The 15,164-nt window shown below is 45.0% G+C and overlaps 1 protein-coding gene across 1 annotated transcript in view; it reads right to left on the bottom strand.

Moving 5' to 3' along the window:
• The window catches only part of LOC147706719 (uncharacterized), an 82,571-nt gene that overhangs the window by 24,783 nt on the left and 42,624 nt on the right, over positions 1 to 15,164 (bottom strand). The window contains exon 3 of the mRNA XM_086925572.1: positions 4,078 to 4,143. Coding sequence (XP_086781698.1) covers positions 4,078 to 4,143 — 66 coding nt within the window. The remainder of the gene's footprint in view (positions 1 to 4,077; positions 4,144 to 15,164) is intronic.

The following is a 15,164-nucleotide window of genomic DNA, read 5'->3' as shown; positions in this document are numbered from 1 at the left end:
GGCAGAGTGTTAGCTCCCTTCTTGTCGAACACTTCTGCTAGGTCCAGATATTCCTTCGGTATGGTTCCTTGGGAAACCATCCCCATGCCTAGTACTGGCAACGAGTGCGCTTGTATGGAGCGGGTGCCTGGCAGGTCATCCTTTGCGTAACAGGTGCTACAGCAATGTTCCGACTCTAGGTGGATGGTTCTGGTCACCCAATCGATGCGGGGATTGTGCTTCACCAACCACGGCAAACCTAATGTCACCTTGAATTGAGGGGCGTCGATGACGTTGAAACTAATGGACTCTGTGTGGTGGTTCGAAAAGGACATCGTCATGTTCTCTGTTCGGTGTCTGATAGGGCCGGAAGTCAGGTCCGTTCCATCAACAGCCTTGACGGGTTCTGGTTGGGCCTTCGTCACTGTGTCAATGCCCAAAGCACGGTAAAACGCTGTATCGATAAAGCAGCCTGTCGCCCCGGAATCTAACATGGCGGTCACCAACCAAGACCTGCCCGCCAGATTCCGTAAGGACACGTCCATGCCGACGTGATGACTACTGTCGTATACTGCAGGGATCGCTGATGTACAAGACGAAGAACCCAGAGGACGGATCCCCATGTCTACTGGGTTGTCTCATTTCCCGTCTTGTCGCCCTTGCTGATGGGCAACGCATATGGCCTTCTGCCTCGCGGTTTTGATGGTTTCGCAGGGCATTCCCTCACGAAGTGTCCACTTTTGCCACAATATAGGCACTGGTTCTGCTTACTCCTTTTTTCCCTTTCTTGACTGGTCAAGGGTCCTCTTACGCCACCGATCTGCATGGGTTCAGACGCTTCACCCTGGGGAGCTGATTCCTCTTTGGCTTTCTCGACGCCATTGTCCCCAAAGGGCAAGAGACAGTTGTCGCTCCCTTTCCCCCTATCTGTTTTTCTTTCCTGTAGTCGGAAGTTCATTTTCACCACCATGTCTATGAAAGGTCCTATAGCGTCTGGCGGATCGGGATACTGCGAGATGAGATCCTTCAGGTCATCCCATAACCCCGATAGAACACCGACACTTTCTTATCCTCAGGCCAGTGGGCCTCGATAACAAGCCTGCTGAACATGGTGATGTAATGGAGCAAGTCCTGGTTGCCTTGTCTGAGGCTGAGCAACTCATTGTCTGCGGCTTGCACGAAGGTATGGCGAGCGAACATACGCCGCATGGCTTCCTTAAACGTTGGCAGGTGGTTAAGCATGGGATCGTCGTTCTCTACCAAGGAAATGGACCCCTGAGCAGCATCCCCGCCCATGTAAGACAGTATGTAGGCGACCTTGGAGGCATCATCGGGAAAGGCTGCGATCCTAGCCATGAAATGCAGTTGACATTGATGGATGAATATTCCGTACTCAGTGCTATCACCGTAGAAGCGTTCGGGTGGTGCCAACTGCACAGGATGGGGAGTGACAACCTGAATGGCTGTGTCTTGGTTGGTGGCGGCGGAGGGCCCCCCAAAGGTAAACGTAGGTTGTCTCAACAGGCCGTCTTGTCTGACTCTAGGGCTAGGAGTGGTACCCCAAGGACTAGTGACCCCGGCTGCCATTTGGCCCTGTAGGGCCGTTATGTCATGACGCAAGGCTAGGTTCTCCGTCTGCATGGCAGCCAGCATGAGGGCGATGTCTCGCAGAGTGACCTCCGGGTCGCCCATGTCGTCTGGGCAGAATGGTTACCGTGGCCTTCGAATTCTGTCAGGTGCCCCACAAGACTTACCTTTGCTTGTGACGCAATTCCGCAGAGACGACAAGAGCACCCGTCCCTGTACCCACCTGACCCTCGTGGAAGGTAAGACCCAGCAGGGATGAGATGGACGCAGGGAAGGGAGCCAGGGTGTAGAGGCTAAATGATAGCGTGGAGCTGGCGGGGCGTCCCGGTGTCAACTGGAAACCAATAAAGAGCCAGATCAGAGAAGGAGCCAGATCAGAAAAGAACCACCCCACAAAGGCACACACAGACCTAGTATCCCTCTAAGAACTCACCAATGCTTCCGGGAAGAGAGGTCCCCAGACAGGCTCAGCTCCGGATAAGGATAGCCAGGGTGAGGCGCTCCAGCGCGTTTCATCCAAGCCCAAACCGAAAGAAGCGCTCCTGCGCAGGTGCAAATGAACTAAGTCAAAACTGGTAAGCAAAGCGCTCCTGCGTGTGTAGCAGGGAATAGCGCTTAGTCATTCAACCTATGGCATCCCTAATTAGTAACACAAGCTATATACAGTGCTCCTGTTAGCAGAGCTGTTTCCAAAGCAGCGCTCCTGCGCGGTGGGAAACCGAAGTTTTAAAGAAACAAAACCAAAACAAGCACTCTTGTGCAAAGGTCCATTAACCCCCTTCAAGGCGCTCCTGCGCGGCAAGGGTTAATGAAAACAAAAACAGGTACGTCCCTGGATAACCCAGGAGGAAAAACAAGCAAGCGCTCCTGAGCAGCGCAGACGTGACAGCAGAACAGCGCTCCAGCGCGGCGTGACTCTGTAAGTAACAGACGAGTCTCAGCAAGCACTCCTGCGCGTGTAGCAGATGAGACAGCAGAACAGCGCTCCAGCGCGGCTTGACTCTGCAGGTAACTGGCAAGTCTCAGCAACGGCAAACGAAGTCCGCCTCACAGGAGCATCCAGGAAGGAATTTGAAGCGCAGAGCCGGCGGGAAACGCGATGTTTATGCGATTCCCCCGGAAGTGCTTCTGGGCTCCCAGGTTGCTGCCCGGGACTAGACCGGGACTCAACTTCCGCCCGGAAGTGAGTATTCCGGCGTTCTGTGTGTGTATTTGCGGGGATGGCCGGAAGCGGCAATCGCCGCGAACCGTGACATGGTGCCTGCAGATGCAGGGAAGTGACTCCTTCACTTCAAGGAAGATTCCTTCAGGTGTATCGGATGTCCACAGGCCTTAGGAGGATCTTGTTTGAAACACAGGCACAGACTTTGCAGCAGACGAGCAGGACTATGGGACCAAGAGCAGTATTAGTCTTCCCAGTTGCAGTCTTGGTGCCCAAAGAAAAGTCCAGGGAGGTCCAGATTGCCCAGACGGTCAAAGCAGAAGTAGTGTCAGATCTGGATCTAGTCCCACAACAAATCTAGGGTTGCACCCACAGGTAAACCCTTAAGTTCCCTAAGGAAAGGGCTGGGACAATTCAATTGTCCCTCCCAGAGGAGGTGCTGGACAGTGGGGAGGGTAGTCCCATGTCATTTGTCCAGTTTCACGCCAGAGTGGGAGTCAACGGCTCTCAGAACTGGTTTGAACTGGAGTATGCAAGGAGGGCACCAAGTGTGCTCTTTAAGCAGTCTCAGTGGTGCTGGTATGCATCCCCACCCTGCCCCAACACACAAAATCCCATCTGGGAGGTAGTCACACCTCCATGTGACAGGATACCTATTGTTCTGCCTTCCCCTGCTCAAGGTCAGGCAGCAAAGGGGTTGATGCTCTGAAATTGTGTAAAACAACTCTGTTTTTTTAGGTGAGCCAGAAGACATTCCTGTTTAGTAGGGGCTATGTATATTTATTGGGAGGCCTTTCCTTTACTGCCGGAGATGCTGTTGGTTTCCTTTGTGATTATATCAGCTATAATGGGATGACTTTCCTTTTCTGCCAAGGACTTATAATTTAGCTGTTCATTTGGGACTTAGAATAATTGGATGTCTGACTATGTATTATGCATTTGAGACTTCACAGCATATTTTGCATTACCCTGTACCCCTTGATTTTGAGATTTTGTAATAAAACGTTTAACTATTCCTGATCTAGAACTCAGTTACTGAATGTTCACAGGTAATTATTTATAATTGGCTAGATTAATGTTAGGTCTGATAATGAGGATGAGGTTCTTTATTGATAGATTGAGGATTGAAACGGAACCGTTAAAGGTAGCATTTGGGGTGATCTGAATTTCTGAGTGCCTACATTTTGGGGTGTTGGGTGCTGCTCCCCATACTAACAGGTCCAGCTCAGTGCTTGTCAGTCACCAAAGGTGACATGAAATTCATGCTTCACCCATGAAAATCACCTATAACATGCAACACACAACCCTTGTTACACAAGAAATGTATACCAAACTTCACTCTGACCTACCTCTCTCTGGAATGGAGACGATCATCGGGGTGGAGGTCCGGATGTTATTTCCACCAGCTTGAGGCGCTACAAAGCAATCAGAAATTCAATCTATAAATCCTTTGACCACTTAATGGTGAAGTGCATCACCAGGCCCTTTGATTTCTTATTCTTGGAAGCAATTTCCCTGCTCCATAAAAACCTTTCCATCACTCATTTTTGGTCCAACTAAAGGTTCCAGCCTCTATCCAGCCTAACAGTTCTGATTACCATCTGCAACAGTTGTGTGAATGACATACTGGAAACCTTTCTCAACAAGTAATCATATATAGGGAGGGCGCGATTCACAGAACTAACTTAAGACAAAATCCTAAACTTACAACTTTAAGGTATTCACAGAATGCACTTACGATTTTTGGTATTCACAGAATGAACTTTAGACAGAATTAAGACAGACTTAAGACAAACTTAAGACAAACTTAAGACAGACTTAAGACATACTTATGTTAGAATTTTGTCTTAAGTCTATCTTAAGTTTGCCTTAAGTTTGTCTTAAGTCTGTCTCAAGTTTGTCTTAAGTCTGTCTTAAGTTCATTCTGTGAATACCAAAAATCGTAAGTGCATTCTGTGAATACCAAAAGTTGTAAGTTTAGGATTTTGTCTTAAGTTAGTTCTGTGAATCGGCCCCGGAGTCTTTACAGTTCAGGTGTATGGTTTGGCACACAAGGGGTTCACAATGTGCCTCACCACCAATCATCTACTATCCAAGCACCGGCTTCCACAAGAAGATATAATTAATTGCTCACCTGGGAAATGAATGTTGGTTTTTAAACATACTTCTTCATCCACTATCAAATTGTCCTCAAGGCAAACTTTCATCTTAAGAGAACTTGTCCTGGATTGTTGCCGAGTGACTTTACGTTACTTTCAGCTTATTGCTCTCCTCCTTAAAATAATCTTAATGACAGACTAGAGTTTGGGCTAATAAGCCAAACTCTGATGAGACAATCCACATTCATAACATGTCTATTTTCGTTTTATTTATCAGATTCCGACTCTCTTGTCAACTTGTGCTGGCAAGAAATAATAAATAAAGACTATGCTAGTGCTTGGAGATCCTATTTAACGGAGAGGCTAAACACTTTTACGTTCCCGTCTTTGGAGCACTTGGATAGAAACAACATTGTTTTGAAGCAGATGTTAAATCAATCAACTATTTTTTTATCACTTTTATTGGATAATGAGGCGATTTAAAAAAAAGCATGCTTGGTTGGTTAATGAACAGCATATTAAAACTGAGCCCCAACCCTAACCCTCATCGAGCGGTCAGCGCTCTAGCTGCTGCACACAGAGGGGTATTTAGCCCCCTCGTCACAGAAAGCGCGCAGCGGTTGCGCGCAGCGAAGCGCCTGAGACGCGCCAGAGAGAAGCCCGTCTGCGCCCGTCCGCGACCAGACGGGACCAAGGGCCATGGCAATAACTTCCGGGGATTTCAAGGTATCTAGGCTGATCTACTCTTCACGAGCCTTAATGTGTTTACGTTTTAATTCCCCAACAAATAACTGTAAGCAATTACACCATTGCCCTACTGAAGGTCCATTTTCGTGTAGATTCTGCCATACTCAATTTCGGATAGAAAAAGATACATCCCCCCAACAACATATTGTTAATATTCCTACGGTTACAGTTCAGGGTGGAAAGAACCTACTATGCAATATAAGATCCTTAGCAAAGCACTATATTGAAGTTTGGGACCTTATCTCCACACATAAAGCCGATTTGTGTTTTCTAACGGAGACATGGCTCCAACCCCACTCTATTCCAGCTATCACCCTTGGCATACCGGAGGGTTATAAGATTATTAGAATGGACAGACCCAAAAAAGTCGGTGGGGGAATAGCCATTGTATTCAAAGATAACATCTCGGTTTCGGTTCTTGATCAATGGTGTCACCCGGATCTCGAAATGTTGATCTTTAGGATCGGTTCATCAACCAAACACAGTAGAAAAGGAGCTTTGGTTTATCGCCCCCCAGGCCCCATAAAAGGTATTTCTAAACAGTTAGTGGAAGCACTAGCACCCCATGTACGCCCAGATAAAGATTTTTTGCTGCTTGGAGACTTTAATATCCATAGCGAGGAAGAAAATAATAGTGAGGTTCAATCCTTCTTGACAGATTTATCCTTAATAGGACTAAAACAATGTAATACTGGACCTACACATCAAGCAGGGCACACCTTAGATATGATAATATCCAATTTTCCTGGTATCGAATGCTATGTACCTAAACAGTACCACTGGACAGACCACTTTGTGCTTGAGTTCTCTATGCCTGAGAAAAATGCATGTTCCATTCCCCCTGCTCAAATTCCATCCAAACGAAGGCAATGGCATAAAATCACCAATACTAATTTTGAACAGGAATATCTTTCTCCTTTCATTTTGCCGAAGATGACATAAATACCGCTCTCTCTAAATGGGATCTAGCCATAAACACTGCGGTACAACAAATTGCCCCGCTAAAAACCTTTAAAAAATTCCTTGCAAGGAAACAAGAGGTCTGGTTTCCGGAAGAACTGCGTAGTCTCAAACGCAGGGCTAGAAAGACCGAAAAGATATGGAGAAAGTCCTACTTAGAGGAAGACAAAATCAATTACCAAAAGGCTCTTAATATATATCACAAAGCTATACGATCTGCACGCAAGAACCATGTTACCTCACAGTTAGAGGCAGCTGGCAACGATTCTAAAGTACTATACCAGATTGTCAATACTTTTTTAAAACCTGCAGCATGTGAAAGTGCAGACATGGCATCACAACACCTTTGCGATAGCATTTCAAACTTTTTTATTGACAAAATTGATGCCATTTATGAAAAGATAGAGGCACTTATCCCAGCCTCGACCAGCCTGGACAATCACACTGTGGTACAATTTGTGCCTACTAACTCCTACTCTTTTAATGATTTCCCTCAAATATCCTTACCAGAGGTTCAGAAGCTGCTTATTGACATCAAAAGTGGGAGCCTGGCTGATTCACTTCCAGCCAGGCTTATGGGTCCTTTAGGCAGAACAATTGTCCCCGACATTCAGAGATTGGTGAATCTCTCACTTACAACAGCAAATGTCCCTCAGCAATGGAAAACGGCCTTAGTTAGTCCGATTAGGAAAAATACATCTTCTCCCTGGACCAACATGTCTAATCTTAGGCCGATTTCCTTGTTACCATTTGTAGGGAAAATCATCGAGAAGCACACCAATAAACATCTTTCTAACTACCTTGAACAATCTGGCAGCCTTGATCCATCACAGTCAGGTTTCAGGCCAAAATATAGCACTGAAACGGCCCTGCTGTCGATAACGGACGATCTACGTATGTACCAGGACAATGGTTATTCCGTTGCCCTGGTGCTGCTGGATTTATCGGCAGCGTTCGATACCATTTCACACAACACCTTGATCGAACGACTGTCTGTGAGTGGAATCGGCGGCAAGGCACTGGACTGGATTAAAAGCTTCCTCTCCAACGGCACCCAATGCGTCATCATGGGTGAGTTTAGGTCGGAAGAGGTTAAGATTACCAAGGGGGTCCCGCAGGGATCGTGTTTGAGCCCGACCCTGTTTAACACCTATGTGGCTCCCTTGGCAAAAATAACCAGAGCATTTGGCTTCTGTCCAGTGTCCTACGCTGACGATACGCAGCTGCTCTTCCCTTTTAAACAACTAACACCGGAGATTATACAATCTTTCTCCGATGGGATGAAGGCAATAGCGAGATGGATGTCTTCCAACTTTCTCCAATGTAATGTTGGAAAGACCGAGGTGATGCTTTTCGGCAAAGCCAGGGTCCACTGGTCCCCTGATTGGTGGCCACTGGACTTAGGCCCAGTTCCTGAACCTAAATCAATAATCAAGAACCTGGGGGTACGATTGGAACCGTGGGATCTTGTTTCCACGTGATAGGTCTCCTCCGCAGGATATTTCCATTCCTTCCTGACTCCCATAGGAGAACTTTAGTTCAGGCTTTAGTGATCAGCCGTCTTGATTATTGTAATGGGCTCCTGGTAGGTGCAAATGAAGAGGTATTAGATCGTCTGCAGGTTGTGCAGAACACAGCAGCCAGGTTGGTGCTCAATGCACCTCCCCGATCTCCATCGAAACCTCTATTACACAAACTTCACTGGCTGCCTATACGTCTTCGAGTGAAGTTTAAGACCTGCTGTATCATTCATAAAGGTCTTCATGAACTAGGACCAGAATACTTGGCAAAAAAATTTGTCCCATATGTTCCTGCCCGCACCCTTAGGTCTAGCGAACAGTTGCTATTGAATGTACCTAAGATCAGCAAAACTAGGTTAGGTGGCAGGGCCTTGTCTGTGGTGGGTCCTAATGTCTGGTACGTGCTCCCACTCTCATTGAGACAATGTTCCAACCATCTCCGTTTTAGAAAGAACCTGAAAACTTTTTTGTTTAGTTCATTTTAGCTAATTTCTCTTTTCCTGGATTCAGATTATTTATTTCAAATAAAATGTAATATCTCTGTTACCTCCATAGTTCCTCAGAGCGGCTGTCACAAGCGCGGAGATACTCCTTCCGGAGTCTATTCCTAGCGCTATATAAACCAGCAAATAAATAAATAAATAAATGTAACCTCCTAATTAAAACCGGTTTTAAGGGATAGATATCTTATGTTAAGATTTGGTCACTGTCCAACAAAGGATGGGACTCCGAGATGGGAACAAAATAGACAAACACAAAATTCCAGATTAAGGGGCCCATTAGGATGGTGGGCGGATTGCCCCCGCCAGGTTGCGGTAGCCACTGCCAGCCTGGCGGGGGCAATCCGCCCGCCATCCACACCTAAATTTCCCCCGCGATATTAGGATGGCGGGGGGACCGCGGCGGACGGAAAGACCGTCCGCCGCTTTTTCACCCCGATCTCCTTGCGACCGGTGCGGGAAAGGTTTAACATGGTGGCGGGGTCTAATAGACACCGCCAGCCATATTATGATGGGTTGCTTTTAATGACTTTCCGCGGTGGCGATGCCGCCACGGAAAGACATGCGGTCTTCACTCTGGTGGCCCCTTGGGGGCCCCGAGAGTGAAGGAGAGGTGGGGGTGCACAGGGGGGGTACCTGTTGTACCCCCCTACATTTGAATAGACAAAGCGGCAGACACTGCACGGTGCCTGCCGCTTTGTCTATGAAAATGCATTAATGCATTTTTAGCTTTGTGGCGGTCGGTGCTGAGAGCACCGCACGCCACAATGCAAAAAATGCAGGATGTGCCCGCCACTGTGGCGGGCTCATCCTAATACCCCCCCACGGGACCCACGCCCTTATGGCGGGCGGGCCCAATCCCCGGTAGGATGCCCGTCATCCTAATAGGCCCCTATGTGTTTGTCAATGAAATGCTATTGCATATTGTATGCATTTACCCTAGATTGAGACAAGAGAGGCAAACACTGTTAAAACTCATTTGTAAGGAAATAGGAGTGAGAAAGTACCGCCAAGCAATTATATTGTGCCTCGGAGGGCATACCACTGCTTTACCAACCCATTTTGTTAAGTTCATTCTTATAGCTGAGAAGAAACTGACCCAGGCTGATGTTTTGCCTAGGGTACAGGAATTATAAATTGATATAAAAATTACCTTGTTGTTGTATTAGTATTGCTATGGCATCATTGTAAGATGGGTGTCAGTTAAAGTAAAACCTTACTGTTTATAATTAGAAAAACTCATTACAACTAGATATTAAAGTGGCCAATCTACCCAAAATTAGTCAAATAATTATAATCTTAACTCGCTCCTTTAAAAAAAAAAACAGTTGGTAAGAACACAGGCACGTAGACATTTGAAACTTTTTTATCCTATTTATTTGAATTTAACAATAAGTCTTCCTATAGATAGTTTCAGAAATGTGTTCTGAAACATAGGTTTCCTTGCATAAGATCCTAATAAAACATTGTTAAATTTTGAGTAGAGACACAGAGGCACTGTATAAATCAAGGTATTGTTTATAATTAATAAATTTGATATGTGTCCGTATCAAGTACAGCTTGTTCAAAGGGATTGCACAAAGGCCCTTTAATTACTTGTCTGGGCAAGGCGGATAAGATTGAAGGTATGGAACATTTTCTTATTATTATATAGAGTCGTTACTTAATTAAATGAAATTAAACGAACAAAGTATTACTTTTATGATGTTTTATGTGATGTCAGTGCTCCTGTACGGCATGTCATGGCTGAATTATCTTGAAATTTGTAATGCATCTGTTCCAAAAATCTTTTTGATGACTCTGTCATAAGAAACCTAACGCTTTTATTCTCCATGATTGTAAAGATTTTTATCAATTGGTCAATAAACACTTACATACTCGACTGATCCACAGACTGCTTACCATATTCACAATTGTGGTTTCAGGAATATTTTTCTCTAATTTTAAAATCTCACTCTACCATGTAATGTTTTCTGCAGATTCCCTGAAATCCTCCAGCGAATCCGCCTCTTGTCAGTCAGCCCAGGACTCCCTCCTCTCTGGCAGATGATTAACACAAAGCATAAGACAATGCACTTGAATATCTAACAATCAAGAATTGAAGAGAACCAAACTGCCACAGGTGACCTTATCTGTGATCATTGCCTGAATCACAAAATCATCGCCACCCATCATTAATGACCTGAGAGTAACCAACGTAGTGGAGAGACAGTCCCTCTTCTCCTTAATCTAGTGGAGTGGGAAAAGTAATGTTTACCCCTACGCTGTCCAATACATAATATATTTTGGTATTTATAATAATTAATTAATAAATAATTTGTAATTGGTAATTCATTTTAAATGATTTGTTATTGGTATTGTTAATTAATGTATTTTTATTTAAAAATTAAATCATTACTTTCCTTCCTATTGCTCTCACTGGAGTGGGAATAGTAATTTTTACCCCTACGCTATACAACACTTTTCCTACTGTTGCACTCTCTGCTCTGGAGTGGGAATAGTAATTTTTACCCCTACGCTATCCAACGCTTTCCCTACTGTTGCACTCTATGGAATGGGAATAGTAATTTTTACCCCTTCGCTATCCAACGCTTTCCCTGCTGTTGCACTCTATGGAGTGGGAATAGTAATTTTTACCACTCTGCTACCCAACACTTTTCCTACTGTTGCACTCTCTGGAGTGGGAATAGTAATTTTTACCCCTAAACTATCCAACGCTTTCCCTACTGTTGCACTCTCTGGAGTGGGACTAGTAATCCTTACCCTCCCGCTATCCAACGCTCTCCCTACTGTTTCACTTGCTGGAGTTGGGAATAGTACATTTTACCCTACCATTATCCAGATCACATATATTATTTGTTACATTTTTAAAAAAAGTGTTAAATATGTTTTACTTAATTATATTGAATATTTAATTAAGTTAATGTTACTCTTAACATATTTTACAAATTCGATATTTGTACATTCTATATTTTACCAAACAATATTTTGTCTTTGATGATTTTGTACTTACCTGTTTGTAGATAGGGAAACGATATTTTGTACTACGAGATTTTGGCGCCGCTATTATGTCCATTCTATATTTTGCTCGTCGATATTATGTCAGTGATTCAAGCCATGTATCATACAGCCTGTCGTGAATGCTTTCAATTATAGTGATGGCTGGTTGAGTGCGTTACGGGGTATGTAAACGCATCCTTGTGTTTGGGCACACCGTTGGGTTCATCATAAATACGACAGACTCCTTTGGGTTTCAAGAATAAATTGCTTTTAATTTTTGTTCAAGTTTCTCAAAGTTCATTTGATTGCATTTTATAACTTCATCTTATCCGTATTAATGCATATGGTGAAATAATTCAACGCTGTTAGGCTTCACATAAAGCAAATGCTCCAATGCATTTCGGGCAGGACAAGCCCTTTTTCAAGGAGCGCTGAAAATGTAATGGTAAACACTTTTAAAACATGGACTTAACCCAAAGTAAAACATACATGTATGCTTAAATGTTATAACAATGTTCATTAATCTGATAATCCATGAATACACATGCTTAAATGGTGATCTTATTGCGGGTGAAAGAATGTGCCTTGTGCACCGTGTGGGTAGTGATAAAAGCGGCAAGGATGGTGAAGTGGAGGGGGGGGGGGAAGTGAAAAACGAATGTCAGAGAAACCCAAAGGGGTATGCCAGAATGTTATAATATTACATATGCCTGCATATATACGTTGTTTCAGTAGGATGGTGGGACTTTTTGTATTGTTCACTGTCCTGATACTTCTTATAACTTTCATCTGCTTCTGTCTATTGATCATTGCAGCACTTGTTGCTGCAATAACTCGCTGCAGCCAATGACATCCGCTCCCTCCTCAACCAGGAAAAGACAGCAGTCCTCATCCTCCTCGATCTCCCAGCTGCCTTCGACACAGTATCCCACCGCACCCTAAACATGAGACTTCACGACGCCGGCATCCATGGCAAAGCTCTGGGCTGGATCTGCTCCTCACTCACCCGAGGAACACTGCGAGTCGCAATACCACCGTTCCTATAAGAACTCACAGACATTGGCTGTAGGGTCCCCCAGGGCTCTTCCGTTAGTCTTATCCCTCTTCAACATTTATATGGCCCGCTCGCAGCCACAGCTAGGAACCAACTCAATATTGTCTCCTACGTCGACAGCATCCAGATGATCCACTCCCTCACCAACAAGCCCACAATCACCAGAAAAAAATTCCAAGATGGGATGAAGGCTGTCACTACATGGATGAGAGGAATACAAGAGGGGGATTGCTGTACTGTTCCTATGTAGAATCAAGGGTTTTTTTTTTTTTAGCTGGCATGACCAAAGGTGTAAAAGTGGCACCTTGGGGCATCCATTGTGTTGGATGTATTTGCCTCACACACCCCGAGGGATGTCATGCTTCATCATCGGCGTTTGCTCCTCGTCGGGGAGGCGGTGCAATCCCCGACGGGCTCACCTCAAGAGGGGCTCTTTGGCGGAGATCTTTTATCCAACAGCCTTATGGTGAAGTGGGGGTATGTGGGCAAGAAGGTGTAAGGTGATAAGCTGGGAGCTAAAATGTAACTGGGGGTACCGGAATTTACTTTATTCTGGGGGTCCCCTGGCTACAATTAAAACGTGAAACTAGCTTACTAGGTGTCAACACAATTAGGTTGAGTGACGCTGGTAAAGACTAGAGGTCATAAGTGGTCGACATGTTTCTCGCAGTGGGACAAGTTTCCCGCGATTCTTCAGGACCATATAACAAGTGAAGGAGTGTCAAAAGAGGGAACATGCTCATGTCATGTATGTAATGTGTGTTACCTCTGTGGAGTATCCTATGCCTGGACATAGAGAAAAAGGGAACAACACTGATTAATGCATTATGCAACAGTCAATAATGAATATCACGTCAATGCCAGAGGGTGGAAAATGAGTGGCATGCTGGCGATATTGTGAACAGTTGAGCACAACAATTGCATGCCTGTATACATGAAGTATTCGGGGTTCCCAAGGCCTACACGCTCCAGAGATTACCCACTTACACACAAGAACTCTTGGCACGGAAACTGTAAAAGGCAAAGAACAAGTTTATTAAGACCCCATGGGGTGGTGGTACACTCAAACAGCACCCTTCGGTAATGCTAGAGGTATCACACCGAACACCGGTGTGACCCCGTTTATATACAATTTCGGGGCAATAAAAGATAGGCGGCACAAGTAAAGACACAGTTTTAAGGACATATATGGACATGTTTTGGAATACTGCCAGCTCATTGGAGGGGTTCAAACCCACTGGTCAGTTAGCGGCACATTCCTGAAGGTTTACGGGTCAGTGGGAAATGCGCATGTGTGGTTTGACCAGTACTAAAAATAGCCTGTTGCTAGGCAGATGAGAGTGGTCAGTGGAATGGACGAAGGACTAAAGGGCACGTCGGCCACGAGGCCGCTCATGGTCTAAGATGGCCACTGCAACATTCAAAATGGCATTTATCGTATATAGCCAAATTACGAAGGACAACGTGTAGGTTCAGCTAATCGCTAATGCGAGCGAGCCAATTACGACAGACGACCCTTTTAGCGTTTAGCTGAATCTACCTCATAATGAACATAGTCTGGATGTTCGTCCTCGATGTCTATTAACATAATTTGTGTCACCTCTTTGTGTAGCATCATTTTGTCATGGGCAAGAGCTCGCCTCGATGGTAAGCAAGCTGATAAACACATTGAACACAAGGCAGGGCCACATTGAATACACAGGCATATAAAGAACATTGCTCCCACAAGTATACAGAGAATTGTCAACAGTTTCCAGCCCCAAGTTGCAATCATGGACCAGAACCATCCAGAAAGTGTCCAAGTTCCATTGTCCGGGTGTATTTCGGCAGCTATTTTATGCAGCTTGGAAATAGCATCATACACAGATGGGGAATTGTCCGGAAGGTAAACACAGCAGCTGCTTCCGATAATTCTACATGCCCCCCCACGATCAGCCAAAACTACGTCTAATACCATTCTGTTCTGGAGGGTGACAATTCTGGAAATCTGTAGTTCCTCGGTGATATTCCCCAGGGCAATGGCAGTGTCATTCGCAACAGCCTCAACAACGCGTGTCAGTCGTCTTATTTTCCGGCTGTTCAATGCAGCCCCCACAAAGGAGAATAGTCCCAGATTAAAATCCACATACTGTTGTAATGCAGTGTCCGTTTGATCAATGTCCTCTAGTGCAACAGTTCGTTTAACCCTGTTCAAAACGAAATCGTGGTACAAGGTGTAATCATTGTGGTACATCGGAGGGGCAATGAATACAGGGGGTAACACAAACGATACGTAGCACGTGCCCAACCATCCCACTGGAAGCTGATGGTACCCCTTCGTTCCACAGATAAAGTAGGTGTTTCGAGATGCGACAAATGAAATGCCATTCGGGCTATCAAACGTGAGAGTAATATTACATTCGCTTTTCCCCACTGCAATCGTACCCTTGTTTCTAATGCATAAATCGGCTTTTGTGGCAATGACATTTATGACATGAGCACTGGATACATTCACATTTCGCTGATTGCTATATATACGTGGAGCAGATACATTATCAGGCCTGTACTCTTCCCATT

The sequence above is a fragment of the Lissotriton vulgaris genome, chromosome 6 (assembly GCF_964263255.1).
Source record: "Lissotriton vulgaris chromosome 6, aLisVul1.2, whole genome shotgun sequence".
Lineage (NCBI taxonomy): Eukaryota > Metazoa > Chordata > Amphibia > Caudata > Salamandridae > Lissotriton > Lissotriton vulgaris.
The sequence above is the reverse complement of the archived record's forward strand: the minus strand, read 5'-3'. Positions and strand labels throughout refer to the sequence as shown.